The sequence below is a fragment of the Aquila chrysaetos genome, chromosome 4 (genome assembly GCF_900496995.4).
Source record: "Aquila chrysaetos chrysaetos chromosome 4, bAquChr1.4, whole genome shotgun sequence".
Taxonomy (NCBI): Eukaryota; Metazoa; Chordata; class Aves; order Accipitriformes; family Accipitridae; genus Aquila; species Aquila chrysaetos.
In genome coordinates this window covers 73279412-73307177 of record NC_044007.1, presented here as the reverse complement: position 1 = coordinate 73307177, position 27766 = coordinate 73279412, and the positions used below count along the sequence as shown (strand labels likewise).

At 40.9% G+C, this 27766-nt stretch overlaps 1 protein-coding gene and 1 long non-coding RNA gene across 2 annotated transcripts; one reads left to right on the top strand and one right to left on the bottom strand.

Moving 5' to 3' along the window:
- Window positions 1-291: 291 nt before the first annotated feature.
- On the bottom strand, window positions 292-5476 carry C4H18orf21 (chromosome 4 C18orf21 homolog). The gene is made up of 5 exons (XM_030010864.2): window positions 5328-5476; window positions 5027-5049; window positions 4294-4493; window positions 907-1118; window positions 292-484 (listed from the first exon to the last, which is right to left on the bottom strand). The coding sequence occupies exons 1-5, from the start codon at window positions 5405-5407 to the stop codon at window positions 331-333; spliced, it is 669 nt and encodes a 222-aa protein (XP_029866724.1). The 5' UTR covers window positions 5408-5476; the 3' UTR covers window positions 292-330.
- LOC115340072 lies at window positions 5366-27766 on the top strand. The gene is made up of 4 exons (XR_003922916.2): window positions 5366-5436; window positions 7952-8240; window positions 25367-25493; window positions 27117-27766. It is a non-coding gene; the product is annotated as an uncharacterized LOC115340072 (long non-coding RNA).

Here is a 27766-nt window from a genome sequence, read left to right as displayed (position 1 = left end):
CTGGACCCACTGATGGATCCAGTACTGTCAGCTTCCTCAAAGGGTAGATCCTGGTTTTTAATTCTTGGGCTACTAGAGACTGCAAAACATGTTCAAGATTCCCAAGCATATTAGACTGGCTATTTTCTCATCTCTCCCTTGCAGACAATCAGTCCCCTTAGAGCTTCCTTCTAAAAAATACCCCTTAGAGCGTCCTTCTAAAAAATATAGTCTATGCTTTCACAGGGTACATGCTGTTAGCTTGAGTTTTAAAGAAATCACTTCGTTGATTTACTAAAACTGGAACAATACTTATTGCTGTAATCTTTATTACTTTGAAATAACGTGCAACTAAAGTAAAGTCAAGAAGGTTTTCAAATCTGCCTTCTGGCTTTTCTCTTTTTCTTCTAGGTTAAGCATCCGTTTTAGCTTAGAAAAGTGAAATCTGGAGTTTCGGGGAGTCTTGGAAGCAGAGCTGGTTGTCGCCTGTCCGGATACACGTGTTCTGAAAAACAAAAGACTCAAATGTCTTAAAGGTGAGGAATGAGAATTAACATAAAGTAACTATGAAAGTGCACACGTACAATTTGAGTGAAACATTTTGAACGTAAATAGTGTATTTTCATGTGAAAGGGAGCAGTCAGATGTGTAACTTTGTTATGAAGATTTTAAGACATTTCACATTAATGACAAAAAAATAATGGGGCATTCTTTGCCCATAGTCGCTTTTCATTAGAACCTTGGATTTGAAAGGCTGGAAAGTTAAAATTGATCTCCTCAATCAGAGCACTGAAGAAAAATACATAGTTATCAATTGAAAGTTTAAGCAGTGACTGATCTGAAATCAGTACATGACACCCTTTCCCAGCAAGACGTAATACACTCTACTCAGCAAAGTGCCTCTTTAAATAGGAGAGAAACAGGTACCTGGGAAGTGATGAGGGACTGTTCCCTTTAGATCCCAACCTACTGCAGCTTACAGGTGTCACTTTGTTTGCAGACGGAATTTTGGACACATCTGGTGTCCTCAGGCTAGACTGAATACTTGGAGTGCCAGAATTTTGTGTCTTGGTAGCCAGAAAATCCCTGCTTTTACCATAATGTCTTGTTGTTTTGTTGCATGAGTTGCAAGTAACCAGCTATGGAGAGAAGAAAGAAAATATCAACCATTCTTTCAGTCTTTCCACCCCTATGTTATAAAGCCATTGTAAGAATTACCCAAACTATTCTCCGAATATCATGACACAAAAATTTGCTTAAGTGAAACACCAGCTATTAAAAAGCAACACATACTTTACACCTAGTATTTTTATTCAGGCTTCTTAAGCCAAACACGTCCTATGGGTTTATCTAGAAATTACTCCAATCCTTTAGCAACTAATTTCAAGAGACCCGTAATTCTGAATGTAACGTTGTACAGTGAAATATAGAAAACAACCCTGTCAAAACAGAAAGATGAAACAGCACCTGAACTGGATATATGCTATCTTGAGTATACATTAGGGGTATTCGTATTTTGTTAAAAAACATGACATACAGTGTGATCTAAATTCATTAGCATATTCTACCCCTGATGAAGTTACATTACACACTGAGTCTTGAGATAAAGTATTTAAATTACCAAACTCTCAAAAATAGTCATCCATAACTAGTGACAGCAAGTCTCAGTGAACAAAGAAGAGGCTTTCTGTTAGTGCAAAAATACTTATTACAATACAGAGGAGGTTCTAAACAAAAGGCACTTTCTCTTCTGTTTACTTCTAGGCTGCAGGGAACTTCCAGCAGCACAGTATGTTGCAGAGGTGCATCAGAACTGATACTGTCAGACAGTCACAGAGACCGTCAGATATTCCTAATATCCCTTACTGCCATGGCAACTACTCTTATTAAGAGACAGGAGAGTAATACAGCCAGACAACTTTTTGAGGCACACAACTACACTGACTGAAAAACACAGTTACGTGATGTTTCGGGTTAAAAAAACGTACTCAAAAGAATGTCACAAACGTGTCTTAAGCAGTTTTGAAAACATCTATACTAAGTCATTCTTCATTTCAAAGTGTGTAAATTTACCTAAATTCAGATTGCTTAGAAAGAATTACATTCAGAAACGCAGAAACGAAATGTTTTCAGTTAAGTGTTTTGACTGTCTCTAGACATTATTTTGTCAGCCTAACAAACTAAAAAAGAGAAAGATCATTAACTTATACAGCTCAGGTATTGATGTATTTTTAGTTCTTCTAAATGAAATTCAGACGGGAAAAAAAAAACAAAACGGCATCACATGACGACTTAGCACTCCACGGAATATAGAGGTGAACACCTTACAATGCAGGAATTAGAGGATTAATCATAGCACTGCATAGCTAGTTTCCATTCCCTGAATTGCATATGCAGTTAACTCCAAAAATTTTAAAAGTCCTAAAATAGTTCCTATGTTATACGCCTTTCCATGGCAGAAGCATTCACAAATCAAGTTCTGCTTGCTAAGAAAGGTATCGGAGGCACAACCTGTCACACTGTTGCTTGGTTTAATTTTCAACCACGCTCAGATTTTCATTTTCACAGGTCTCAGGTATTAGATTATAGGAATCTACATTGCTAATTTTGAAAGCTGTCAGTTGCTGACAGTATTTTAAATGCTTAAGACCAGAAATACTTAAATCATAATCCACAGCACAAATGCAAACAGACCTGAGCAGAAAACAAGTGCAGCAAACTGTAATTACATCCCAAGATTAGAATATTACCCAGTTTAAACTGGACCTATTTAAAACTGAATTTTAAACTACTCATATGAATGCACACTGCGTCCTACAAACCTCTCCAGCTACAGAATAAATCTAAGAGCCCATAGTTCCGTAGGACACTGCTCATCAGTTGTCTGAAGAGACAGTTCTTAATGTACACTAAACGTTTGTGATCCCAGAAAAATAAAGCAAAGATTCCAGCTTCTCAGATGCCCTTTCTGCTGCTCAGCTATGATCTACAATTTGGAGAGTAATAGCAAAGGTGCCTTTCTGGAGTGCCTTATTTTGCCCTGACAGCCGAGAGCCTCTGTGATACTTCCTCAGTTTAATTTTGTGTTACTGACTCTTTAATAATTTTTGCTTTCGCAGATTTTACTCCCCAGAGCAGCAGACTCTCATCTGAGAAAATGCCAAGTGTGCCAGCAACTGCTGAGCACAACAGGGTGCTGTCTCATTTATCAAAACATCCATTCACATAACCTGTTTTAATAGTACTGCATGCCCTGGCAACACTAGGTTAAATGTATACTACTATTCTTCAAATAATAGTAATTAGTATAAAAAATAGTAATTAAACCTTACATTCCTGAGTAATTTTAGGAAAAAGAACTGAAGCCCAAAGAGCAACATTAACTTGTTTAAATTACCTATGTGGTTCGGTTTTGAAAGACTTCCTATAAACACTAATATTCAGACAAATGTAGAAAATTCCATTCTTACAGAAGGTAGCAAGAATCTGATGTAGCCATGAGAGTCTACCGAAATAAATGAAACGAAGCTCGTTAAGTTGAGCAAATACGTTTTCACGCAACTAACTGATAAAACTGAAAAAAAACCTGACAACCTGTCGGTCACTCAAGCCCTTCTTCAGAGCTGAAACAAAGGCAGTAAATGTCAAGCTACATGTACTAGCAAAACCAGCCTGACTTCAGCCAATGGCATGTTCTTCTTCTTAGGTATGTTTTGGGGTATTCTTAGCAATGGATTTGTACGGATTCTAACGGATTTTAGGATCTACACGGCTGTATTAAGGCTCTGCATCTAGCAGAATTACCCGGTCCTAGTTCTGCCACATTCATAGTAAAAAAGGAACAGGCAAAAATCTGCCACTCCTGCCATTTTTCGCAAAGCTATGCAAACGATACAGTAGCTGACAGTGGAAATGCCAGAGCTTCCTGGCGGGAAGAAATTACTTAATTTTCAGCAAGATCTTAGACATCTGCAGCGTCCACCCAGACGGCTGCTAAAAGAGATCACAGGGAGGGCTGAGCTGTTAGTGTAGCTTCTCCGACATGTGGGGTTGTTTTTTTTTTGAGGGGGGAAGCCTACTGTTCTTGTCATTGTGCTCACGATCTCTCTGTTGTGGAGGGTAGATTTTTTAAATGTTGGTTGTGAACAGAAGTTATCCCAAAAGAAAGGAAGAGTTACGTGCTCATGAAAAAAGGAAATGCGTAGGTGTGAGCTCCTCTTCTAAGAGAAAGATTTCCATACCTTCTTCTTTATGCCACTGCAAGTTTTCAGGGAAAATACCAGGTATTTGGCAGTTCCAAGTAAAAATCCTTACCAGAACGCTTCTTGACTCCCTGTACTTCTTCAAAAGCTTTGTCTGTTTCATATTAAGTTTACGGTTCTTCGCCTCTCGTTTAAGAGCCCTCTCTATCTGTGGAGTCACCTTCATCTTTGGTTTGAGACGCACCCGGTAGCTATCAGGAACCAGGAACTGGAAGCAGTAAGGACATATCCTTTCTAATCCAAGTTCATTATCTGCAGGTTAATGAGGGTAAGAGAGTAAAACTTACATTAAGTGATTACGTTTCATAGGCAAACATTAAAATGGTACGTTTCTATTTTAACATCACCGAGGTAGAAGTGTTTCTGTTTTGTTTCAGATACAACCAGAACCCGAGAGGAAGCCGAGCACCGCCACGCGCTCAGCTGAGCGCAACTCGCGCCAAGCCGACTCACGGCATAACTTCACGCAATTGCGAACTTCCCCGAAAAAAACTGCCATCCCTTCCTAAAAATCTTTTAACGACGGAGCCCCACGATTCCGCGCGGAGCTCTTCTGCCAGATCGGCGACGCCGAAGCCTCGTCTGCCGTCTAGCAGGTACGCCGCTTGCTCCCGCAGCGCGCCCTGCCGGAGTTTTGTTGGGGCTGGGGATAAACGGATTAAAAAACAACAAAAAAAAAAAAAAAGGGGGGAAAACTTGCGTTCTTCGGGCCGCGCTCCTGCCCTCCGCAGGAGACCCCCCTCCCCGCCCCGCGGTACCACCTCCTCCTCCTCCTCCTCACTCGCCTCGGCAGTTGCGGAGCGTCCACCTGCGCGGGAGAAAGGCAAGAGCGTCGCGTCACGTCACGTCACGTCACGTCAAGCGGCGCCACGTCACACCCGCCGGCCCCGAGCCACGCGCGCGGCGGCAGGCGCGAGGACAGGGGGCGGGGCCGCCCGCCCGCGTCACCACCCAGCTCTGTCTTACACCCCCCCCCTCCCCCCCCCCCCCGCCTTCCCGCTCAGCGCGCGCCGTCTCTCGCCGCTTTCGCTTCCCGCCCTCCGCCCCTGAGGGGCCGCCGCGTCCGCCCCGCCGCGTCCCGCTTACAGCAAGAACCGCGCCTGGCCCGGGCAGGCGGCCGTCAACCCCTCCGCCGCCACCTCCAGGAACCGCCGCTGCCGCCCCATGGCCCCGAACGGAAGCCGCCGCCAGACAGGTCCGGCAGCCGGCGAGGGGAAGGGGAAGAAGGGTGGGGGGGTGGGTGTGTGGTGTGTGTGTGTGGGTGGGTGCGATGTGCAGCGTTTCGCCGAGGCCCGGCGGGTACCCGCGGCCGTAGCACCATGGTTCCGGGCTGGGACGGACCCGCCGTGCCCCGGGCTGGTGGGTCGGGGCAAGGGGGGGGTGCGTGGGGTGTCCGCGGGGGCTCGCGCCGCCGTCGCGGTGGGGCCGCGGTGAGGGAACCGGGTGGGTTTTGGCGGGCGTGGGCTGAGGGGACGGGAGCTCCTCGCCCGTCGCCGTCCCGTGAGGGAGCGGTGTCCGTGTTCGGGAGCCGCTTGTGCCTTCGGCGGTGTTAGAAGGTTTTTTTTTGTTTTGGTTTGGGTTTGTTTTTTTTTTTTCTGGAGGAAAGAAAACTTTTCCCTTTCCGGGGGGGGGGGGATAAAAAAATAGATGTCTCTGTCAAGAGTTGTCACGTGAAAAATCTCAACCAGCAGCTCCAGAATGCCGCCTGACGTTCAAAAGTGCTGAACTTCAGCTATCCCCCGCTCCTATTTAAGATGCCTTTTCACGAATTTTGGCAACTACGTACTTTGCTTTATCGCTCTGCTCCTATTAAAAAGAGGAAAAGAAAACCAAACCAAACCCCTCAGCTTTTCAACGTTTGATGTGCGTTTTATTAATTCCCTCGGCCCCATTCATTTGCTAGACATTCTTCTTCTTTGATCTATTGGTAATGGTGTTCATTTAGGAGAGGTATTCATCTGAGCAGGCTTCAATATTCTATCAAGGAATTTGAATAAATATAATTATTTCTTATTTTCTAACACGGAGTAGCCGAGGGCTTTGGAAGTAGAAAAGCATGGGAAAAATTGAATTTCTGGGCTTCCTTTAATAGGAGAGCTTTACAGTGCAGTCAATCAGTCTGGGCTTGTTAATGAAATGTTCATAATAGCTACAATTAGGGCCTCTGCTGACTTTATTTTTGAATTAAAAATAAATTTTTCAACGGACCTTTCAATATCACATATTTTGTTGCCAAGTTGCTGGCTTTGTTGATGGTAGGTTTTGTGTGAACTCTACCTTTCCTGAGTGGAAGAGCAGGGATGTCACATAATATCTATTTAAAACACAATCAGTGTTCATCAGTCAACAGATTTTCAGCAAATGAAATAGTCCCATTTATTAATAGCGGAGGGGGAAAAAAAAGGAAAGCATTTTTTGAACACAACAAAGCAAAAATAACTTCAACACCTTTTTGGGGGGCGGGCCTGTTTTTATCATTTTTAACCATGTTTGCCCCCTAGGGGACTTGGTTGCAGAGGAGGAACGGGGGGGGGGACGGGGGACACACGGACGACAAGAGTGCCATGTTCTTTCCCAGCCTCTGCCTAGCAAAAGAAAATGTGCTGGGGATTTTTCTGTTGTCTGGAGCTGGGACCTGACTCCTTCCTGCCCCTGGAGCGGTGCAGGTGGGCCAGAGCGCTTGCACCAGCACCTTGGGATAACTTTTGTTTTTTGTGAGAACAAGTGCCTGAGTGACTTGGTTAACAAGCACTGTACTGTAGTAATTAAGCAGTGACTAATACAATGCGAAGGATTAATTTTTATTTCTCTCCCCCCCCCCCCCCCCACTATTACACTCTTCTTATCCCTGCTTTTTTTTCCCCTCAGTCTCTTCCAGTCTGTCTGAAATGCTTATCCATTTTTTTTCTTCTGCTCCTGAAACTACACTGGGCCATTCCCTTTTTTAGGTTAATTCGCTGGTTTCTGTTTGCATTATAGATCATCTTTGCCCAAAAAGCAGTGCAAACAGCACCTCCCACTGCCATTCATATACCATTGACATGCCATATCATGTGTCTTGTCCCAGTACCTGTCTCATGAGGCAGAAACTATGTTTCTCATGTTAGGAGTGGTGCTGAACGTGCTAAACAGATAAAACTCTAGAGACAAAGGGAAAATGACCAAGAAACCATGGCCTCTAATTCACGGCTCTCTACGAGCCCCTTTCTGCAGAACTCCCATCAAAAGTCAGTATTGCTGTGCATCCAGTGCTGGCGGGACCAGACCCTTAAAACCAGATAACCCTCAGCTCCCTGGTAGAGTATTTATGGCACCGGTGGGGTGAATTCACCCGCATTTCAAGGCAGAATGCATTCGTCTCTACTTTTTCCTGGCTTTTGTTCACCAAAAAAAACACATTAGCAGACCCATGTTACTAACTGCTTCCTGCCTCTGTTGTTTAGTGTTTTGTTGCTACCACGGCTGGCCAACAAGCTGTAAATCTTGCCTAGTGTTTTGTAACAAAGGGAAAAATAGAATGATTTGTGTTGACTTTTGGTCATCGTGTATCATTATTGATTTGAGGGAGGGCGGTGGAGGAGAGCCTACTGTGTATCTGTTGCTTGCCGATTCTCCGGGAAGGCTGTGTTAGCTAGCAGTCAGTAGAGGGCAATAGAGAAATACGGTTTGTGATACCTAAAGGATTTGAAGCACTGATTATGTGTTTACAGAAAAGAAAAAGAAGAAAAGAAGAGCCAGGAGGATAGGTTGTTCAGTTTACTACTGGAGACCTGACTGTGACAGACCACCAAGAAAACAAAATTTTCAAAGAGAGCAAAGAAGACCTTCTGCAGCATCTGCGAGTCTCTCCTTTTTTCTTCAGTTACGTAGGATAACTTAGCCAGAACTTATTGATGACTGCATGTTCAGTGGACTCGGGAATGGACTGGGAGATGCGGGAAGGCACTCTTTGGAAGGAACAGAAGAGGAGGCATTTCAAAGATCCTGCAGGTGACTGAGGTGAGCAAACTCGCAGCTTCTCTTTCAGGTGAGATAATAGGTGTTCAGTCAGCTGTATAAAAGTCATGAGCAAATTGAGTGATTGAAATTATATGAAAATTTTGCTTTTCCAGGCATGCTGGTGCAAGACTAATTTTATCTTCGGAAAAAAAAAAGGATAGCGATGCTACAAGGATAAGCATTTCTAAGCATACGTTGTTTTGGAGACATGCTAAAACTGGTTACTTGTTTTATGTGTAATATTTTATATTAGAACTGTTTGAAACATGCTTATCATTTTACAAGGTTTATGTGCTTTAGTTCCTAGACTCTAGTTTACAGAGAAATATATAAAGAAGATGTGAGTATTGTTGTTCCTTTTAGAGGGGATTTTTGCTGAGCTTTTGGACAAATGTGACTTGGAGGTTTGGAGAAATTTGCTAAGAGATTTTGGATGCGTGGTGGGAATGCCCTCAGATTCTTCAAAGGCTTTATTATCAGAAAGATACTGAGAAGTGATGACAAAGAATATAGCAATAACAAAAGGAGTTAAGCCACAGAAATCAAGGGGCTGACAGAGGGTTGGGAAAGCAGAAAAAAACCAAGAGACTAAGTTAGGAAATAAGCATATGAAACACTTTTCTATTGCCAAGATCTCAGCTGGTGTCACCATAACACTTGGAAAATATCCCCAGGATGCTGGGAACCATTAAAGCAGTACAGATTATCAGAGGATAAACTTCCACTTCAGCTGCCACTGGTACCAGAAGTGACCAATAAGAAACGTTTGGGAAATGAAAGATGAAGAATTGAAGCATTGACATTCTGGGGATATCACAGAGCAAGTGCAAGGGTATCTAGAGGTCAGTCAGACAGTACCCATCTGAAACAAGGCAGGCTGATAAATAAAAGGAATAAATCATGTTCTAAAAAATACCATCAGCTTTGAAAAGCTCATTAAAGGAAAAGTTATCTAGTGTTCCTCCCGAGCCTGGATTTATTTTTTAAGTCGTATGATAGGTAAGGCTGCGGCACAGTGATTTATTTGTGCTTTGAGTGCCAAAATATGTAAAAGATTAATATGACGGTTGTTTGTTTATACATTGTTTAGAACACAGCTTCCTTGCAGTATGTACCTGAGGGAAGTGAAAGATAACATATATAAAGCATGTCACTATTTTCCATGGCTTGGCAACATGCATCTGACAGGGAAGAGACTCGATGAGTATCAGAATCCTCCTGATCTTGAAAGCTACAAGTTCCAGTTCCAGTCTCCAATTTTTTCGTCCTTTCATTCCATTTCCAGTGCTCTAGATTTTCTTGTATACCTGCAAATCCATTCTCTCAAAAGACAATAGGAATTAAAGATTGTATTGAACAAAAACCTCAGAGAGAAACATACCTGCAATTTAAGGAAATCCATACTTGTGTACCAACTCTTCTTGAAAGCGGTCTCTGGTAGAAACTATTAGTTCTTTCTCTAAAATGTGAAGCTCTAGGGCAATAGACATGCTCTTATAGCTGATACCTATTTTAAGTGAAATTAGCATGATTGCTTGCTGGTGTTTGCTGAAGAGTACTCTCATGGATCATATCTGTACAAATATAATCAAAAGGATTTTTGTAGTGGGGAGCCACACAGGTCAGCGGCTGGGGCTGAGAAATAGGAGGGAGCTACTGCTTGTTCAAGTCCAGGCTTTGCTTTGCCTCTGTGTCACTTTGTGGTACGTTAGGCCTTTTTATGGTGAGCTTATGAAGTGGCCAGCCTGGCAGCCTGCCCACGCTGAGGGCTAGGCTTTGAATGGCAAGCTGCAGATGTACAAGGAGGCCCTCCTTGCATAGAAGTTATGGGAAAGGCCATCATCTGGTTGCAGTGTCCTTCAGTACATAGACAAATGTACTCTTATGCCAGTTCTGGATATGAGTCCTTGTCACCTTCAGCCATAAGAAACTATTCCTTCATTTTCACTCACAAAACAGTTGCCTAAAAATGTTGAAATCTCAAGCCGAATTTCCACCTGTGAAAAAGACACTGCTAATTAATGTGTTAATTGTCATGTAAACCTCTTTGCTTAATGAGATGTGAAATAGCCCCTACTGTTAGGAATATCAATGTGCACAGGAGTTTGTCCCAAGCCCTCAGGGTCACTTACTGCTGTGCTGCAGCACAACCCAGGGCTGCTATTTCAGCCTCTTGTCAAAATAGGAACATTTTACTTTCTGATGAGTCATCCATCTGGGTTTCACTCAGATCTCGTAAGGTTCCCCCACCCTGTTCTTCTCTGCTGTATAGTCCAGGCCCTGCCCTAGAGGCCTTGCTTTCCCAGCCGAAAGATGGGGTGGAACCCTCTTCAGCAGCTGTCGGCTCTGTTCCTTAATTAACTTGGAGGGGACTGCAGATGAATGATACGAGCATTTTCTCTGTCACTGGAGCTGAACGTGCAGCATTCCTAGCCTTTTCTGGCCTGGAGTGTGGCAGAGCAGTGCTGGCAACCGAGTCGGAGTTTGCCACACGCTGTGCTAAACGTTACCTGCATCAAGACAGGAAGGGAACTAGGTCAACCAAAGGAGGCAGCTGTAGGTATTTTCCATATTGGTCATATTTACTTATGAACAACATAGAGGAGCTATATGTTTCAGGAAAACATTTCTTGCCTTTTTTTTTTTTCCTTCTGGTGCAAAAAGGGGATAGGGGAAGTCTTAATTTTTTATTTCTTTTCGCTTTAAATTATTTTCGTTTCCTTTTAATTCTGAGCGACCTGTTCTAAGGTGGCACTGGTTTGAGCATGAGGTTGGACTAAATGACCTCTAGAGGTTTCCAACCTTACCCTGTAATTTTCAACACTCATGCTGTTATTTTGGATTCTTCCTGACTCCAAATTACCTGAGAGAGGAAAAAAAACACAACTATTTTAAGATAATCCCCCCCCCCCCCCCAGTTATTATTTTAATTCATTTGAAAATGGACCAGAGAGAATAAAAATAGGTACTTCCAATAAATAACTGTGTCATGGAATAGTTCTTTGCAGTTGTCGGTTTCTCGGTTTTGTGTTCCTGGCTTTTGTCATAAAACGCTTTGGCTACCATGTTCAGGCTGCTTAATAGAATTGCTATTATGCAGATACTGAGTCAGCTGAGGGCCAAACTGTTTGCGGGCTCTACTCCCTGCTGCAGTCGAAACATAGCTTCTCACACCTGTTTATAGTATTCAAAGCTGGTCTCATGTCTGAGAAGCTGGCATCATTGCTGATTCTTCCAGCTTTATGCTTGGTGAGTCAGATGGCAAGTAGGGGCGGAATATTTACTGCTAGACTATGTGAAAGAATATGAACTTGAAAGATTCATATCAGTTTTTCAGTAATCAATTTTGCCTAAATTCATTCAAAATTAAACTGTCCAGCTGACATCCTCAATTCATCACCCTTGCTGAGACTGAGATCTTCAAAGCCATTTACAACAGCTAAACAAACATATCTTCCATTACCTTCGATTATAAAGCTTGATAAAGTGCTCAGAAGATCTGAATCTTTAGAGATGACAGTGCTGGATATAATTTAGACACAAGAGAGGTAACAGAATCAGACAGATGCTTAAAGTGAACTTTAAGCCAGAGTTTCACAGTCGAATATGGGTGGGTGGTGCCGTGCTCCTTATCTGTTTCAAAACTGCTGCTGAGGCTCAGTGGTAGCACAGCATATTGTACCTGCATTGGGAAGAGAGCACTTGAGTCTTCATTGCTGGTAATGTGGCATTGTCCCCAAAACTTATTCCTCTTTTAAAGGGAAAACTGGAATGGAGAGGATATAACTACTTCGTAAGTCTGAAACAGCTACAGTAGAGAGGAAAAACTCCACATGATGGTAATTTAATTAGACTGCAGTATTATTGCCTTGACTAGTGATGGAAAACAGGAAACTTCTTCAGTGAGGGTTATATTACAGCTGCGTAATTCCCCAAAACTGAAAGGAGCTAGCCTTTCTAAAGTTGGCCTGCATGTAAGGCGCTCTGCTTTCCTGTGCTCCTTAGATTTTGTACAAAAAACAAAACAGCAAGGAGTAGATGATTCAACAGAATATTTTTTTCTAAAATCCCAGAGGTCTCTGCTTAAGCATCCCAAGCCAGAAAAAGCTCAAAGTAGTTACATGCACATATGTTCAACAAACATCATCAGAGTTGTCATTAACTTGCTACTTACTTGAAGTGTGGGGAGGGGCTGATGCAATCTCCAGACTTTCTCCAGAAGGCCCAGAGCCATATGTTTTCATGTATTTTTTTCACTATTATTCGATAATGCTAACAGTAGTGTTCATGTATGGTCTGCATCAGTCTCAGGAAAGGTCATTTTGGCCCTCAGCGAGGAAAAGACTTGTTTTCCCTGTTCAGAAAAGTCATTTTAAAGTGGCCAGGCTGATGGCATGGCAGACATAACAAAGTTTATCAATTCATAATCGGTTTGTGCAAATGAAAATTATTTTTTTCCTTACCGTGTCCTTAAGCAATGTTTTCCTGATGAAAATATTTGTGTTTTGTTTTTTTTTATTAATCTCAGCCTTTCTCCTAAGCCAGTTCTCTGCATCCCTTAGCACTGTTTGGAAAAAAAGATCTGGTTATTATAAGAGCATGGGTGAAAGATAGGACAGTGGAAAGCCCGAAGGAGTAAAGGTCCAGATAGAGATGTACTGGCAGGTCTGCGAAGAGCTTGTCACAGTGCCTGTTGGCTCTCTGCTTCTGTTTCATTTGCTCTGCTGGGTAATCATTTGCTTGAGTGCTCAGGTACCATGGTGATGGACACACTACCGGTGCCACAGACCCAGCATGCTGCATATTCATTAAAACATTATTTTTGAAAGGAAACCCAAAATAAATACAACTTTTGAAAATTCTCAGCATAGCTAACATTGCCGTTTACTTTCCTCTCTAACAATATGAATTAGCATGGTAGGATATAGACTTCTTCCTCACATTTTAGGTTTTTTGTTCTGCTGTTGATATCCACAGCTTTCTCATGAAAACATAAGTGGTTTGAAAGGCTTCAGACTTCTTCCATATGTTGAGTATAGCACATTTGTGCATTGGCCTTTCTGTGCAGCTATTGAGATGTTTGTTCCATTGTCATCAATATTAAAATCAGGGAAAGGGCCTTGGAATAAGAGCCAAATGCGTCTTTGGTCTATTAAGCCCAACAGTTTGCTAGTGTGACCTTTGTGAAACTAGGGGTATAAAGTGCAACTTTGAAAATCCTGGCCAGCAGCTCTCTGCTAGAATGCCAGTTGGCAAGCTATTCTTCCTTCTTCTCCAAATACGAAGCCTTCTGACTGAATAGCTCCAATGCAGCATCTCTTCTGCAGTGTCACGTTGAGGTCTGATCCTCACACAGACCTCTGTTGCTGTTGTTACTTTTTATAGTGCAGTGCTATTTATATCTCTGTTTGAATATTTATGGTGGCCACCACTGGAAAGTTAGCACTGAGCAATAGTTTCCCACAGAGGGCATTACTGTGCTAGCATCCCTCCAAGATAACAGCACAGAATATAGAAACAAATGTTATCTCTTTATCATGAGTACCTTATGAGTTTGCTCCTGGTTTTGGTATCTTGAATTGCTTCACAACACTGCGCTCTGAACACTGGTGCCTGGAGCAGATTGAACTAGCGTACCGGCAGTCTATGAACCCCCAGCACATGATGTGCCCAGGAGGCAAACTAAACCACAGAGGGAATTCAGATAGAGCTGGATGTAAGGTATACATCCACTGGAGCTGGATAATTGTTCCTCAAACTCCACTGATCATAAAAGCTTGCTTTAACTTTTGTTGCAGCCCTCAGGAAATGGAAAAGACATCCTTTCCCTCTTACATTTCCCTCGTGATAAAAAAGTACCAAATATTTTCTTCAGGCCTATCTTACTGTCTTCTCTGACACCAATTAGCTCACCAATTCGTGTGGGCCGAGTTCCATTAATATATGGTAAAAGCGTGCAGAAAAGCTCAAAACTCAGACAGTGATGCAGGGATGCTGTTTATGTCTCCTTGGCATGAGGTAGGAAGGGCCTGTGATGCACTGATTGCCAGAAGTTGGAGACACTTACAAGCAGTGTGAAGACAGCAACACTATTTGAATCTCCCGTATTACTGATACAAAAAAAAAAAAAAAAAAAAAGTAGTATAGTAAAGACACTAAGTATGGCAGTCCTGTTAACATTTCTGAGCAAAGGGTGAGTGAGATTTGTGGGTCAGGACAGTGGTCTCCTCTCTAGCCTGCTTCCTGTAAGATCTGAGCTGATGTTGTTGCAGGGGTGGTGGGAGAGAAGCCAGGACTTACCCTTTAAGGATTTAATTTGGAAAGCACTGGAAGTGGGATCCCCTCATCTCTATCCTTCTGCAGTATGGGACTTTCCACCTTGGCCCCATCCGGTCCTTGAACTCTCTAGGATCCACAGAACCTTGTAAAACATACAGGATATTTCACTGGGGAGAAAGAACAGCCCTTGAGAGCCCTTGAGTGGAAAATGTACTCTGCTTGCCTCCTGTGCCTCTCCTGACTCGAGGAGCCAGTGCAGGTAGAGTCACACCCCTCTTCCAGGTGGAAGTTGGGCCAGGCTGCACAGGAAGGCACCAAACAGGGTGCAGGATAGTATTGTGGGGTGTCAAAGTAATAATACCTTAACAATCCTGGCGCCTGTAGTACAATTGCAAAACTGGGCTGTGGCATCAGAATGTAGACTACTACTATTGAGATGGCAAACATCTACAGTGCAGAATCTATGAGTTGTCCTGTAACATGTTTTTGTTGCTATGATGTTGCCAGTCATGCAGGCAACCCTTCCTCCCAACCATTTGCTCTTTTTCATTAATCTGCAGTAATTTCTTTGGTGTTCCTTTGCATTAAATCTGAGGGGTATTCGTGGCATTCGCAGGTATGGCTCAATTAACTCCCTCACCGTTCCCTTCCCAAGGGTGTTCCATTTTTGAGAACCACCCTAGGAACATGTGCGAGTTGAGCGTGGATAGAGGCATCTCCTGCCAGCAGATCTGTGCACTTGTTTTTTTTCCATGGACTATTGTCTGGAACTTGGCAAGCCTTTGGAATCTTTCCTGGATGAGCAGTTCTGGATTATTCACCAATTTTTTGTGAGCTGAAGTGAAAATAAACATGAGCTTAGGACTCTGAGCTCAAACTCAAACCCAGGCTTTCCCAATGTAAGCCCAGAACTGAGAGTTTTAATTTGGCCCTTTATGGATTACGATCCAGCGACAGAATTAGGTTTTGAATCTGAATGGCATCCAGGTTCTGTGATACTCGTGTAAATATACTAGCTCAGTGCTTGCAGTATGTTTACAGCCTGCTATTCTTTTCTGACTAGTGGTGTTTTCCTTTTCGGCTACAGTGGGAGAAACTGTGGGCTTTACTGTTCGTATTGGGTTTGGTACCTTATGATGGTAACAAAATCTGCATATGTAGAAGCATGATAAACGCTTAGATATGAGGGTCAGAAATGAGTACATTTCTAAACAATCTTAATGTCTGTTGGAATGGGCAGAGAAAGAGTTTATGTAGGTTGCACAACTGCAGCCATTGACTGTTCACTTTCAGAAAAGCAGATCTGTGATTTTTCTGTCCTCAAACACTTGGTAATTTTGGTTTAGAACAGTAGGCCCAAATCCAAACTGAGTTCAAATTTTGCAAGTGTCTAATTAACAGCAGGTGTTGATACACCTGGAATGAAAAGTCTGTAAGGAAGGGAAAGCAATCACCTGGTCTAGTGCTGAAAGGGTTAATGGGGAATTATGGAGAGAGAAAAAAAGGCTGCTAGAGTTGTGTTTAATTTTTCAGTCTCTTTGCTGTCTGTCAGTCCTTTACATGAGTGCTAAAAATTTCATTAAAAAATTAAAAATATATTTTAAAGACCAATTTAAGAAACTGAACATGCAGTACTAGCTTTGGAAAATTGCAGCTCTGTTTTCTGACACAATCTTACATTTGTGACTAAGGGAGAGCTCGATTATTTCAGTGGATTGCTGGAGTAGATGTGAATCTCACTTTATCCATTCTCACCTTAACGGATTGACTTGGAAACCTTCAGTTTCAAAGAAGGTAAAGGTGTCAGAGTGAGTTCATATCGAACAGATGGGTTTTCTGCAAAAAGCCTCCAATTTGATAAACTTCCAGAAAAATTTCACATGACTGGCAGGAGACAAAGTACCTTTGTTGTGAATGTTTGCTGGTCCCACTGAAGTTGATGCTACTTTGGGAGTTGACTTCAGCTGAGATTAGGACTTTGGTTATAGACTGGTGTGAGTGTTGAAGATGAAGATACTGATCATTAAAGCTGTGTCAGCTTCTCAGAAATGAACTGATGTTCTTTTTGGCTTAAGTTCAATGCTCTTTGAATGAGAACCCTTGATTTACATTAGGTATTTCTTAACTATTCTTGGGGCGGGGTATTAAGCTGATGTCTTGCTACTGTTTGTGGAGCCACCAAAGAAACAAGCAAAAAGGAAAAAAAAAAAAAACAAAGAAGAGACAACCCCACAGAAAATATTGATTTAAGTTTGGTGGCTGCTGTTGAATGTGCTTGTTCTTCCCTCTTGCAGCTACAGAACATACTGGCATTAGAGGTGGGTCGTCCAACAGCTCCCTTTTTGGACCGTTGCCAATCCTGCTTCATGGATCAGCCAACAACTGCCTCCTGAACTGTGCTTGCACCTGTTTCCTCTTCTTCTGGAATAAACAGTTTTGTCTGAAAAGAGCACTGACAAAGGCCAAAGTTGCACACCTAGCCTGGCCCACTGATATAAAGGAAATCACATTTTCTTGATGCTTGTAGAATGAAAGTGGCAGCTGTTACCATGGAAATAGTCACTTTATGAAAGAAGTTTTGAGGAGGCTGAACATCACCACTAATGTAAGAGATTGCAGTCAAGACAAAAGGTTAAAGTTGGAGATGTGCTAATTAGGAGATAGCTGTGTTTCTGATAATGTGAGGATGGATACAAAGGAATTCTATCTGATAAAAATGCTGTTGTCCTGTCTAATCCCTTGAACATATTATTTTGGATACACAACATGGATTAGGTTCATCCCTAGTATAAATCCACTGATTTGTGTTCAAATAGGTGTAAACTTAATGGGTGTGAATAGGTACTCTGTCCTGGAAAGGTTCTTTAAAATACTTCCTTAAAATGTATTTTAAGAGTAATTTTTTCACATTCCCTTTTTGGAAACATTTTCCTGGGGTTTGTTTTGTCTTTTGCAAATACTGATGTCCTCTCTGTCCTTTTCTCTCTGCTCAACACATATTCTGGGGTGCAGAAATTTCTGTGGTTCTTCAGATTTCTCCTTAAATGTGCTAAAAATGTTATCAGCTAAAAATGTTAAAAATGGAGAAAAGGCTTTGTTATTTCCACTGCAGTTCCTCTGTTGATTGACTGTGCCAAGACAAAGTGAATAATACAGTAAAGTCATCATCTGCAAACAGGAATGTTTGGGCCAGATCCTCTCTGCTCATACAAAGTGCCAAATCTTCACTGTCTTCGGGAGAGATGCATCTCTCCACCAGTTCTGAAAATACAGCAACATACTATTTCTGTTAAATTTCTCAGCTTTAAAGCACTGAACACCCATCTGACAAACTCCATCTGAGCAGCTAATAACAATTTTAAAACAATCCCACAGTTTGCCCTGGATTATTTCACAAAAGACTTAATTATTCTTAATTAAAGCTCCTGTTGATTGTATTTTTGTGAGCCCTAGCTCTTCAAATAATCTTGAGCCCTACATTCTTCTGTTTGTTTATTTTCATTACAAGTAGCCTGCATATCGCAAAAGCCCTTATCTGTGTAATTAGTTTTACATGGATTTTGTAATGAAGACTGTATGTGAAAAATGGAATGGTAAATGTTGTTTGATATGTCCCCCAAAACGACACCAATAACATCAAAGCAGTAAAAATATCACCACCACACTATTCATGGAAGAGCTAAAGGACTTTCTGTGACCAGTGGACGCAACCAATGGGTCTGGGCAATTTAAACAGTGTTGTAGCATGTGATAATTTCAACTGTATGTCAAGGTCCAACTTAAAGGAGCCCTAACTCTTCTATCTGGGAGACTATTTGAGAAACTCAAAGGCTTATTGCTAGGTTCCTTCTTTACAGCCTAGATGAATGCATGGCATGTATACTGCCTTTTCATTCCCCCTCCCCCCCATGCTATTGTTGCTCTTTAACTTAAATAACACTTCTCCCACCTGGAGGTGTCTTCCTCAAGGCATTTCTAGGCAGCAGTTATATCCTTAGCTCTTTTATTGCTAGGCTAAACAACTTAGCTCTGTTGTTGGCATCTTTGGATGGAGGATCTCCATTCCTTCATTCATTTTAGAAGCTATTCTCTGCACTTTTCCCCATCTGAGTTCATCTTTTTTGAATGTGTATAGGATTTCAGGTGAGACACAAACCACACTTTGGACATGATCACAGATGTCTCCCAGGTTCTACTGAAAATCTCCATCCTCATGTCCTACAGTCTCACTTGCCTTTTTCATCATGTTACCTGTTTAGTCATCCTCTCATTGGCAACTGCAGTCCGCATTTGTCTCTACCTGGTCATCTCCCAGGTTACATTTGAATTTTCTGCACATGGCCTTGCTGTTTACCCCATTTCTATGGCTCCCATCTTCAAGCCGCTCTATTTGTATAGTTTCTCTACTCTTCTGTATTGACAGTACAAGAGTGTGCAGGTACTCTTCTATCTGGGTCACAATGATCGAGAGCTATGAAAGGACAGCAGAAGCCCCAGGATGGATCCTGAAGACCCTCACTGCTAATTTCAATTGATTTGATGGATCCCTTCTTAATGGCACTTACCTGTTACTACTCCTTTAGCTGTTTTTTAGCCATCAAAAAATTCTTCTCCTTAGTCCTCAGATTCCTTAATAATGTATAATGTGGTGTCAAATGCATTCCTAAAGTCCTGAAAGATGACATCTATTACACTTCATTTGTTCAGAAAATCACTTACCTCATCTAAGAAAACTATATGGATAGTTTGTATGGTGTCCCTTTGGTAAACTGCTGTTGCACTTTATCCCATTTTTCATTCGTCTCTGTGTCTTAATATATTTTTTCTCCCTCAAAATGTATTTTAAGGCCTTTCATACCAATGAGGTCAAATGAAATAGCTTGTAATTTCCCAACTGCCTTCTCCTCTTATTTTTGTTCACATATTTTTCTTAAGTAAAGAAACCGTATTTACTATTTTTCAGTTTCACTCCCAACTTGATGGTGCTATTAAAAATATTTGTCACTGGACCAGCATTACACATGTCAGAAATTTTTAGAAGTCAGAGATAGTGATTAACCAGACTTCAAGCTTGATGCATTTAACTTTTTGAGTCGAGCTTTTGTGTTAGCTGTGGTAGTTTCTACCTGCATACCCACATTCTCATTGTTCACCCTATCGTTGTCTCTAAATTCAACTTAAAACTTCTGATTGAAAACTGTGGCAAAACACTTATTCAAGGCTTTTCCTTGTGTTGTCTTTAATCTCCACTCCATCCTTACGCCACAATGGCACAACATTTTTCCTGGTCTGTTTTTATTTATACTACCAAAGAGCCTCTTACTATTTGTTTTCATATTCTTTGCAAGATACAACTCAATTGGCTTCTTGGCAGTTCAAACTTTATCTTTGTACTTCCTGACTTCTCAGATGGTTTTAGTTTGTGGACAGTACCTTTGGCATTCTGTGTGGACTTTGCTTATTTCCAGTACCTTCTTTTTGACATAGTTATTCATTCATGTTGGACCTGGGATCTCTTCTTACAAGGTCCCGCTAGTTGCTGGCTGCAGCTCTGTAAAAGCTACTTGTTCAATTTACTGTCCTTTTTCTGTACTATAGAATAGACATAACTTGAGAGAGCTTAAATGCATTTTTTACTGTCATTTTACAATGGTTTACTATGTTGGTGCAAATCTTAAGTTCCTATGCCTACCTTGCTTCTCTCACATAAATAATCCTCCTCATGTCATAATCAAAGCTATGAAGATTATTTGTGTGAGAAAAGGGTTGCAGATCAGGGTCTACATTCCTTTAAGTACTTTCACCAGGTGCAGCATTTTCTCACAGTGGTGGCTTTTTTAGCTGAACTGTAAAAGCTGTTTAAGAGATACACGTGCAGTATCAAAAGAAGTGCAGAATATTTTGGAAGATGAAACTGCTTGGAAACCAAAGGATGCAGGGATTTGTCCAGGTGCCCAATATTTCTCTAATAGCCTTTTTGCCACTTGACTCAGGTTTTATTTCTGTCTTTTAAAGTATTATTAGATATTCTTTGGGCACCCTGGTGATTTGCAAATGTACAAGTACTGTACTGAGTGCTCAGGAAAATGGTCTTTCACAGAACTAAATTGTTGCATGGAGAACGTTCCTTGGTAACTGCTTATTACTTGGATTTTTGTCAGGTCTCAAGATATATCATGGCTGTGTTGCATTAACACTGGAAAAGCATATTCAGCAGCAGACTCTGCCCCAAAGAGCTTGCAAATGAAATGTAAAATACATTCAGGGCCAAAGGAAGCAAACATTTTTTTATGGTTACTGTGAAATAAGCCAGTGTCACTCATCTAGAGCATGACCAGTAGCTGAACCCAGTCTCCTTGACTTCTCAATCTCTCAGTTGCAGGAAGATTTTCCTATTTGCATCCACTACAGTCACTAATAGGAGTAGGAAATTTCAGTAGGATATTGGGAATGAAAAGAGACAAAATTTCATTTATTTTCTTGCTATTTCACTTACTTTAATAATCTGTCACTATATGACAAAGTAGTTGGTAGAAGGAGAAAGCATGGTATGTTCCCTACTGGTGCCATTGCATTTTTTAGCCAATCCAGTAGGGGAGTATGTATTAGCTATTAATCTGTTACAGGGAGAAGGCAGCGGATGGGTCAAAACCTGATTTGGCTGTTAATTTACAAATTTTGAGCAGTGAAATGACTGAACAAAGTAGTAGATGACAATGCAGAAAATACTTTTTGGTATATAAAAAGCTTCCTTTAGATTGAGCCTACTCATAAGTAGTATTATACACAATTCTGAGAAGATATTAGGAAGTCTCAGTACATTTAGATTTTCAGATTAGCTGGTGAGCTGCACAAATGTGACCTGAATTATGACTCTTCTGTGGTTTCTACTTACAAATCCTTTTTCCACTACAAATAAATTATTAAATACATTTAAAATAATGAGTTGATGAAAAAAGAATATTATTATTTTTTTTTAATCTAATGGACACAGCTACTTTGAATAGTGTCATTATTTGCAGTGGGAATGACTCCCGGCCCCGCCAAATCTCTTCTGTGTATAAATACATCCATTTACTTCAGCAGCATCTCAGTGAATCTAAGTTTGACCAGTAAAACTTAGCTGGATTGTCACTCCTGTGCATGTCAGAAAGATTCAGGAGAGATTAGTGAGAAATCTGTATGTGATTCAGTACTTAACGCCATGTCAGCTTCACAGCAAGGCAGGATCCTGGGTCATAGGAAAGAAAAGGAAATAGAATTTTGTTTTGAAGAGTGTCATCTCATGTACGTACAAAGCTATTACTTCCCTCTCTGGCAGCGAAACTACATATTGTATTTACCAAAAGAACATCAACAAATCTCACAGAAGTGCTCACATAATGTTATATTAAGGAATTTCAAAGAAATTCTGATCAAGATGGTACTCAGACTCTGAATACCTACAGAATTGTCAGGTACCAGCACAGTGTTGTAAAGAGCACTACAAAAGGGTTTCTGCTAGCACCAGTGTTGCAGTTACTCACACAGCAAATCTTGTGCTCAGTAATTCATCGCAACAAAAAAAAATCCAAATAATTTCACCACTGGTTATGGTTTTTTCCCCAGTCTGTGTTCTAAAATAGCCAACACAAATCTTTGTTTTGTTCTCTTGTTCTGATGGTGGTTTTTTTCAGGGAAGGAGGAGGTATTCAAACAATTAGAAACTTTTCCATCAAGAATGTGGAGGGAATAGGTTAAACGGAGATGATAAATCATGGTAATGGAAAGCTGCCCCTTCCAGTATATTTGCTGGGTTTCCGAGCAAGATTTTCAGAAAACAGGATCTTAGCCTTAGGATTTGTACTGCTGCGTGAACTTTTCAGGAGAACAATTCTACTACATCAAGGACACTCCCTCTGTTAACAGCTTGATAGAGTGATGGGTGTTGATTTAAAATCCAGAGAGAAAAAAATAACTGGTTTAATTTTCAGAGGTGTAAAGTGTACAGATCACTAGTTGAAAGAATGTGTAATTTCTTTTAATGCTTATTTGTTAAAAATAATGCATATTTTTTCCTTGGCTTATATGTCTATGTTGATTTTTCTTAGCTGTGGAGAAAGAGCTACAATACAAATAACATGGCATAGGTATTTACTCAGCAGTCTGTCCAAACAAACTGACCTGATTAAGGTGAAAATTTTTCATTGCAGCAGTTTTCTATTGGTGCATTAGGAAATTTGTAGTGAAAGGCATGTTCTTTTTGCAGGTTTATTTTAATAAAAAACAAAACCACCTGAAAACCCAAATATTCAACCACAAAATCATATTCTTTTTAATTCCAGAAAGGCTCCATAATACCTTCTGAGTATTACAATTTAGATGCTTCTTGCTCCTGTTCTACTTAGGGGCCTGTTTTCCTGTCTGGACCTAATCTTCCGTGACATGCCACTATCTCTGCTTTATGGCTATGGACATAGCCTATTCTCTGATGAATTGAGGAAAATACTGTCTAATAATGTAGCTACACAAGGGAATGAGAATATGAGTCACTCAAACTTTAATATCTGTGAGGGCCAAAAGCGTGTATTTAAAGCTCCCCTGGAAAATTGAATTCTTCTCTGCAAAGGAAAAAAACACAAATATTTTTAATTACCTCTAGACACCTAGTTCTCATTTACTGTTGAATACGTATGGTGACTTCAGTAAAATTAGTTCACAGGAAATGATCTTAGAATTTGAGCTGTGAAGAAACCTAGCGATGCATGTGAAAGGCTCAGTCTGAATTTATATACAAATGACTTCATCTGATTGATAGGAGGAAGAGAGGGGTGATGGTGAATTAAGAGCATGTTGGGCTATTGGTATTCTTCAACCATACTCTATTTGTATAGAGAACTTTTTTGTTGATGGCTCTATTAATCCTTTCTCTCAGTTTGTAGCATTTGAGGTAAAAGGCATTTTTTACACGAGTGCTGTGCATGTGGCATGGCCCACACAACTGAAATCCATCTGTGAACTACGGTGTCAGCTTGACATCAATTACTGTCTGTGGCTCTAAGTTAGGTATCTTTAAGCATCGAACAACAAGCAAAAGTTGTATTTCAAAGCCTTGAAACCAGCTGCCGGTCTGAAAGCTCTCCAATTTGGATGGAATATTCTCAGGTTGGATTGCTTAATCAATGCTCTGTTTTCACTTCATCGGCAAAAAATAATATGAAAATAAAGCTTCTCTATTAACAAATTGTTTGTCATTTCCAAGCTGGCTGCAGAGGTCTGTGCAGTCATGTCTACTGAGTTGCTAAATCTTTATGCTTCCTCCTCTTTGGAGAGTCATTAAGCTTAGAAGCATTAGCCTCTACGGGGCTGATCAGGACGGCTTGTTTTAAAACACGTCAAAACTGTTGGACAGCAGCTTGTTAAAAACTTCCACATTATGGATCATTCTGATTGACTGGGCATAAATTAGTGCCAGTTCTGTTGTTATTTTTAACACAAGTTGCAAAGATACTTATACATCATAATTGAGCCTTTAGGCTGTGGTCGACACAGGTATTTAGTGCATCTGAGCTCTTCCAATTTTTCTTTTTATTAACCCAAAATCTTTTATATGGTGTGTCTATTAATTAGAAATCTGAGTAACTGTTACTCAGTGCAACTACAAGACTGTTGAGAAACTGATTTTCAGAAAGGCTGTTCACCCACATCTTCATTTGCTTTAGCTCAAGTCAACAGCGTCACTGCTTCTAAAGCCTGGATTTGTACAGGGTACACCACAGCGCTACAGTTACCGTATAGCTCTGCAAGAGACTGTTAACGACAGGCCAGCTCTGCAGACCAACACTTCAGACCAAACGGGTTTGCCAGTGGTTCCTGTCCACAGACACAGCAAATGACGAGTGTGCGTATACCTATGCCAACCATGACTTCCATCGGGTGACCTTCAGTGCATCCCCTTTGTACCCTGGTGTTTCATCTGCTTTAAGATAGTGAGTGACCCATGACTTGGAGGGGGTCCGGAGCAGATGCATGTTTCAGCTGACATGGCCTCTGGCAAAGGGGCAGGTGGGGGCAGCCTGTTGAAAACCTCTGTGCCAGAATTCACTTGAGCTTGTTCCTTTGGTGAATAAAAGGGGGGGGGGGGGGGGGGGGGGGGAGATGAAGGAGGGGGGAGCAACCATCCTCCTTTCCCCCCTCGTATTTCAGGGGGATTAGTCCCTAGCAGGGAGAAAGGAACAGTCACTGCCCACAGGAAGAGCTTTTTGCTCTCTGCCTTTGTATGCACCATGTGAGGGTGTGAGCTATGTCTTTCCTCTCATCCCCTCGGTTATACCACAAAGTCAGACTCTCCTCCTATAATTAGGTTTTCAGAGCTCAACAGCAAAGGTGCAGGCCCACGTTCTACAAGAACATGACTTGACATTTTGTTAGTGCCAGAGAGAATTGGACTCTAGTATCCAAAGGCAGATTTTAGGTCTTTTTTTGAAGGCTATGCTCCAAGTTAAATCATTTTGTTGTCTGACCAATTCATAGGGAAGAATTACCTCTCTCTGTTTCCTGTCTTGTATGCTATAGATACAATTTGAGTATATTATTTTTATTATACTTTGAACTTTAAGTATTTCCTGCAATTTCCAGGAAAACTTCCTTTAAAAAAGCAATAAGCTACTGACCAATATGTAGAAATGATTTAGCAATTTATTTTTAGTAATGGAGAAAGTCCAAAGGAAAAAAATTCATGGCCTACTGGGACAATTTATAAGGAAGGAAAAATAGGAGTAAAATTGTCAGATAAATGACATAATATAATTCACCCCGGTCTAATTTGTGACTTTCAGGTTTTGAGCATTTCTTAATTTGATTTGCAGGTGATGATCTGCTGCCAGAATAAATAAATGTTAGAAAGTGCCGAGACTGCTCAGCCATTTGTCGCGGTATCACTACCCCATGAGGAACCTGTATCATCATGTTTCTTCAAGTATCTTCTCTCCTGTGGTAAGTTTTTCAGATATACAGTCATCTTCTGTGTCAGGAGTTTTAAGAAGAGGGAGTGAGGTGAGTTCTGAAAAGTCCAGCTCTGGTCTTAGATTTTGTTTTTGTTGGAAGCTATACTCAGTAAACCTAGTTGTCCTCATATTGAACACATTTAAGGTTTGGTAAGGCTGTGGAGTATAGTAAATACCACAGGACAAAATTACAGGTGTCACTAACTGTAGTTTGTATTTCCTTCATCCCCATAAAGCGGACCACATTTGCACAGTGTGTAAAATTTCTCTACTTGTCTTATTATCTGAAATTAATTTTTTAAATACTGGCATCTGTATTTGCAACTTATGACTTTCAAAGCGAAGTCAGTCCCTCTAAATAATTAAAAAAGAGAGCCTCTCATCCAATATTAAAAACAAACAAACAAAAATCCATTAATAATTCTGACAACTAACCTTTGGAATGGAGACCTGATTAGTTCTTATTGAGCTTGGTCCAAAGATCATTGAAGTAATTTGGAGTCTTTCCATTAAAGTTAATTGACTTTAGAGCAAAGTTCTTTCTCAGACATACTGGTTTAGCAACACAGGGTAGCAAACGGTCACCCTGTCACCCATCAGCAACATCACCCACAGACAGAGTGTGTTAGGTGTTCTATTTGACATTGTTTCTGGTAAAGATGTTGCCTAAGTTGATGATGCCCCTGTGGGCATATAGAGGACGTGGGAAAAACTGTGTCCTGAGTACCTGTTTATTTGGCAGTCACCAAAGCCTGCAGGTTTCACTCATTCCAGCTTCACTGTGGAGCTTTCATCAGAAGTGTCAACATTAACAAGATTTTAAACTGCAGGCGAATATAGAACATCATTTGATCCTGGCAAAGAACTGTTTGCCTCAGCACTTGTGGGATAATGTAGACTAAGCAGCAAATCATTGATGAATCTGTAATGCAACACCAGTCCCAGGAGTGCTCAGGCAAAATTGCTGCAAAAAAGAAGGAAAGACACCAAAAGTGATTAAACGTGGCGATAGATTCAGACCTTGGGAGACCTCTAGGGAGTCTCTTCTTTTAAAGAAAAACATAAACGAAAAAAGAAAAAGGGGTACAGAATTATGTGCTTAACCCTTTCATTCTGGCTTAATAAAAACCATAAGGAACCCACAGATGCTGAATGTTTACTGAACCTTAATGGGCCTAGAATCATCCTTGCAGTTACTCTAGTTTTATGCTTGTGGTAATGTTGACTTCTGGCCATTATCCACAAGTTTGTAGTGAAACTTTTGCACGTTCTATCTCTAGTGAAACTTTTGCACGTTCTGTCAGGCCAGTAATTCTCATCACTGTTAAACACCTTATTTGCTTTTGCTGTCCATAGAGATAATTAATAAACATCGGAAAAAAAATTGTATAACATTAATAGAGCAACTTATTTAATCTTTCTTTGTACATTTAAAACATCTGGCAAATACTTACAGCAATACTTAAATGGTGATTAGAAGACTTCAGTGGAGTTGCATCGTCAGAATGTTACAACACATCTGTCAACACAGACAGTTGGTCCTTAGACTAGCATTTCAATGGATGCTTACTTGCTCCCCATCTCTGTTTTGTCTTGTATCTGGCTGCCATAGTTCGAATATTGATCCAGTGGGGTCAATGCACGTTATTCCATGGTGATGATTGGGACTTGCACTTAACACCTTGGCACGTGGGAGATCCCTGCTCAGTTTCCATCTCTGTTATGCGTTTGCTCTGGAACGTAGGTGAGTCACTCTTGGGCCAGCCACAATAGGGTTGACAGAGCTTCTTTCTTATGCCCTGGCTGCTTGGATAGTCTGCTTTGTGACAGGGATGTTTCCTACTATATTTCTGTACCTAGGAAGTAGGGTTCCAATTCCATTTGGTACCTCAGGTTACATAACATAACAAATTTAATTTCAAATAATGACATCAAGATTAAAAAAAAAATCCCTATCACATTAATTATCCTCAGAGCATTCCACTCCCTTTGCAAATTTATTTTGGAGACTAAGCAAGGTTATACTGCCGTATTAAATATAGTCATCTGTGTGGATAAAAGTAGTTGTAAAGCTCCGGCTAATACTCATATGAAGTTTAGATTAGAGCATACGTTCCACCTACTGATACCAAAAATACCAAGTTAATGTACCAAAAATAAACATTCGTGTAAAGAAAACAAAGAAGCTTTTAAGTGATCATTCTGAAAATTTCAATGGCATTTTGCAGTCATTTGCGTTGCATGATTTGTGCTTAAAATACT

Bases quoted from the DNA above. Each gene is read 5' to 3' on its own strand.
- C4H18orf21 (XM_030010864.2), bottom strand. From the start codon at position 5,407: ATGGGGCGGCAGCGGCGGTTCCTGGAGGTGGCGGCGGAGGGGTTGACG. The intron at 5,050-5,327 runs GTAAGCGGGACG...TCTCCCGCGCAG, and splicing joins GGCCAGGCGCGGTTCTTGCT to GTGGACGCTCCGCAACTGCC. The intron at 485-906 runs GTACCTGTTTCT...TTTGTTTTTCAG, and splicing joins AGTCCCTCATCACTTCCCAG to AACACGTGTATCCGGACAGG.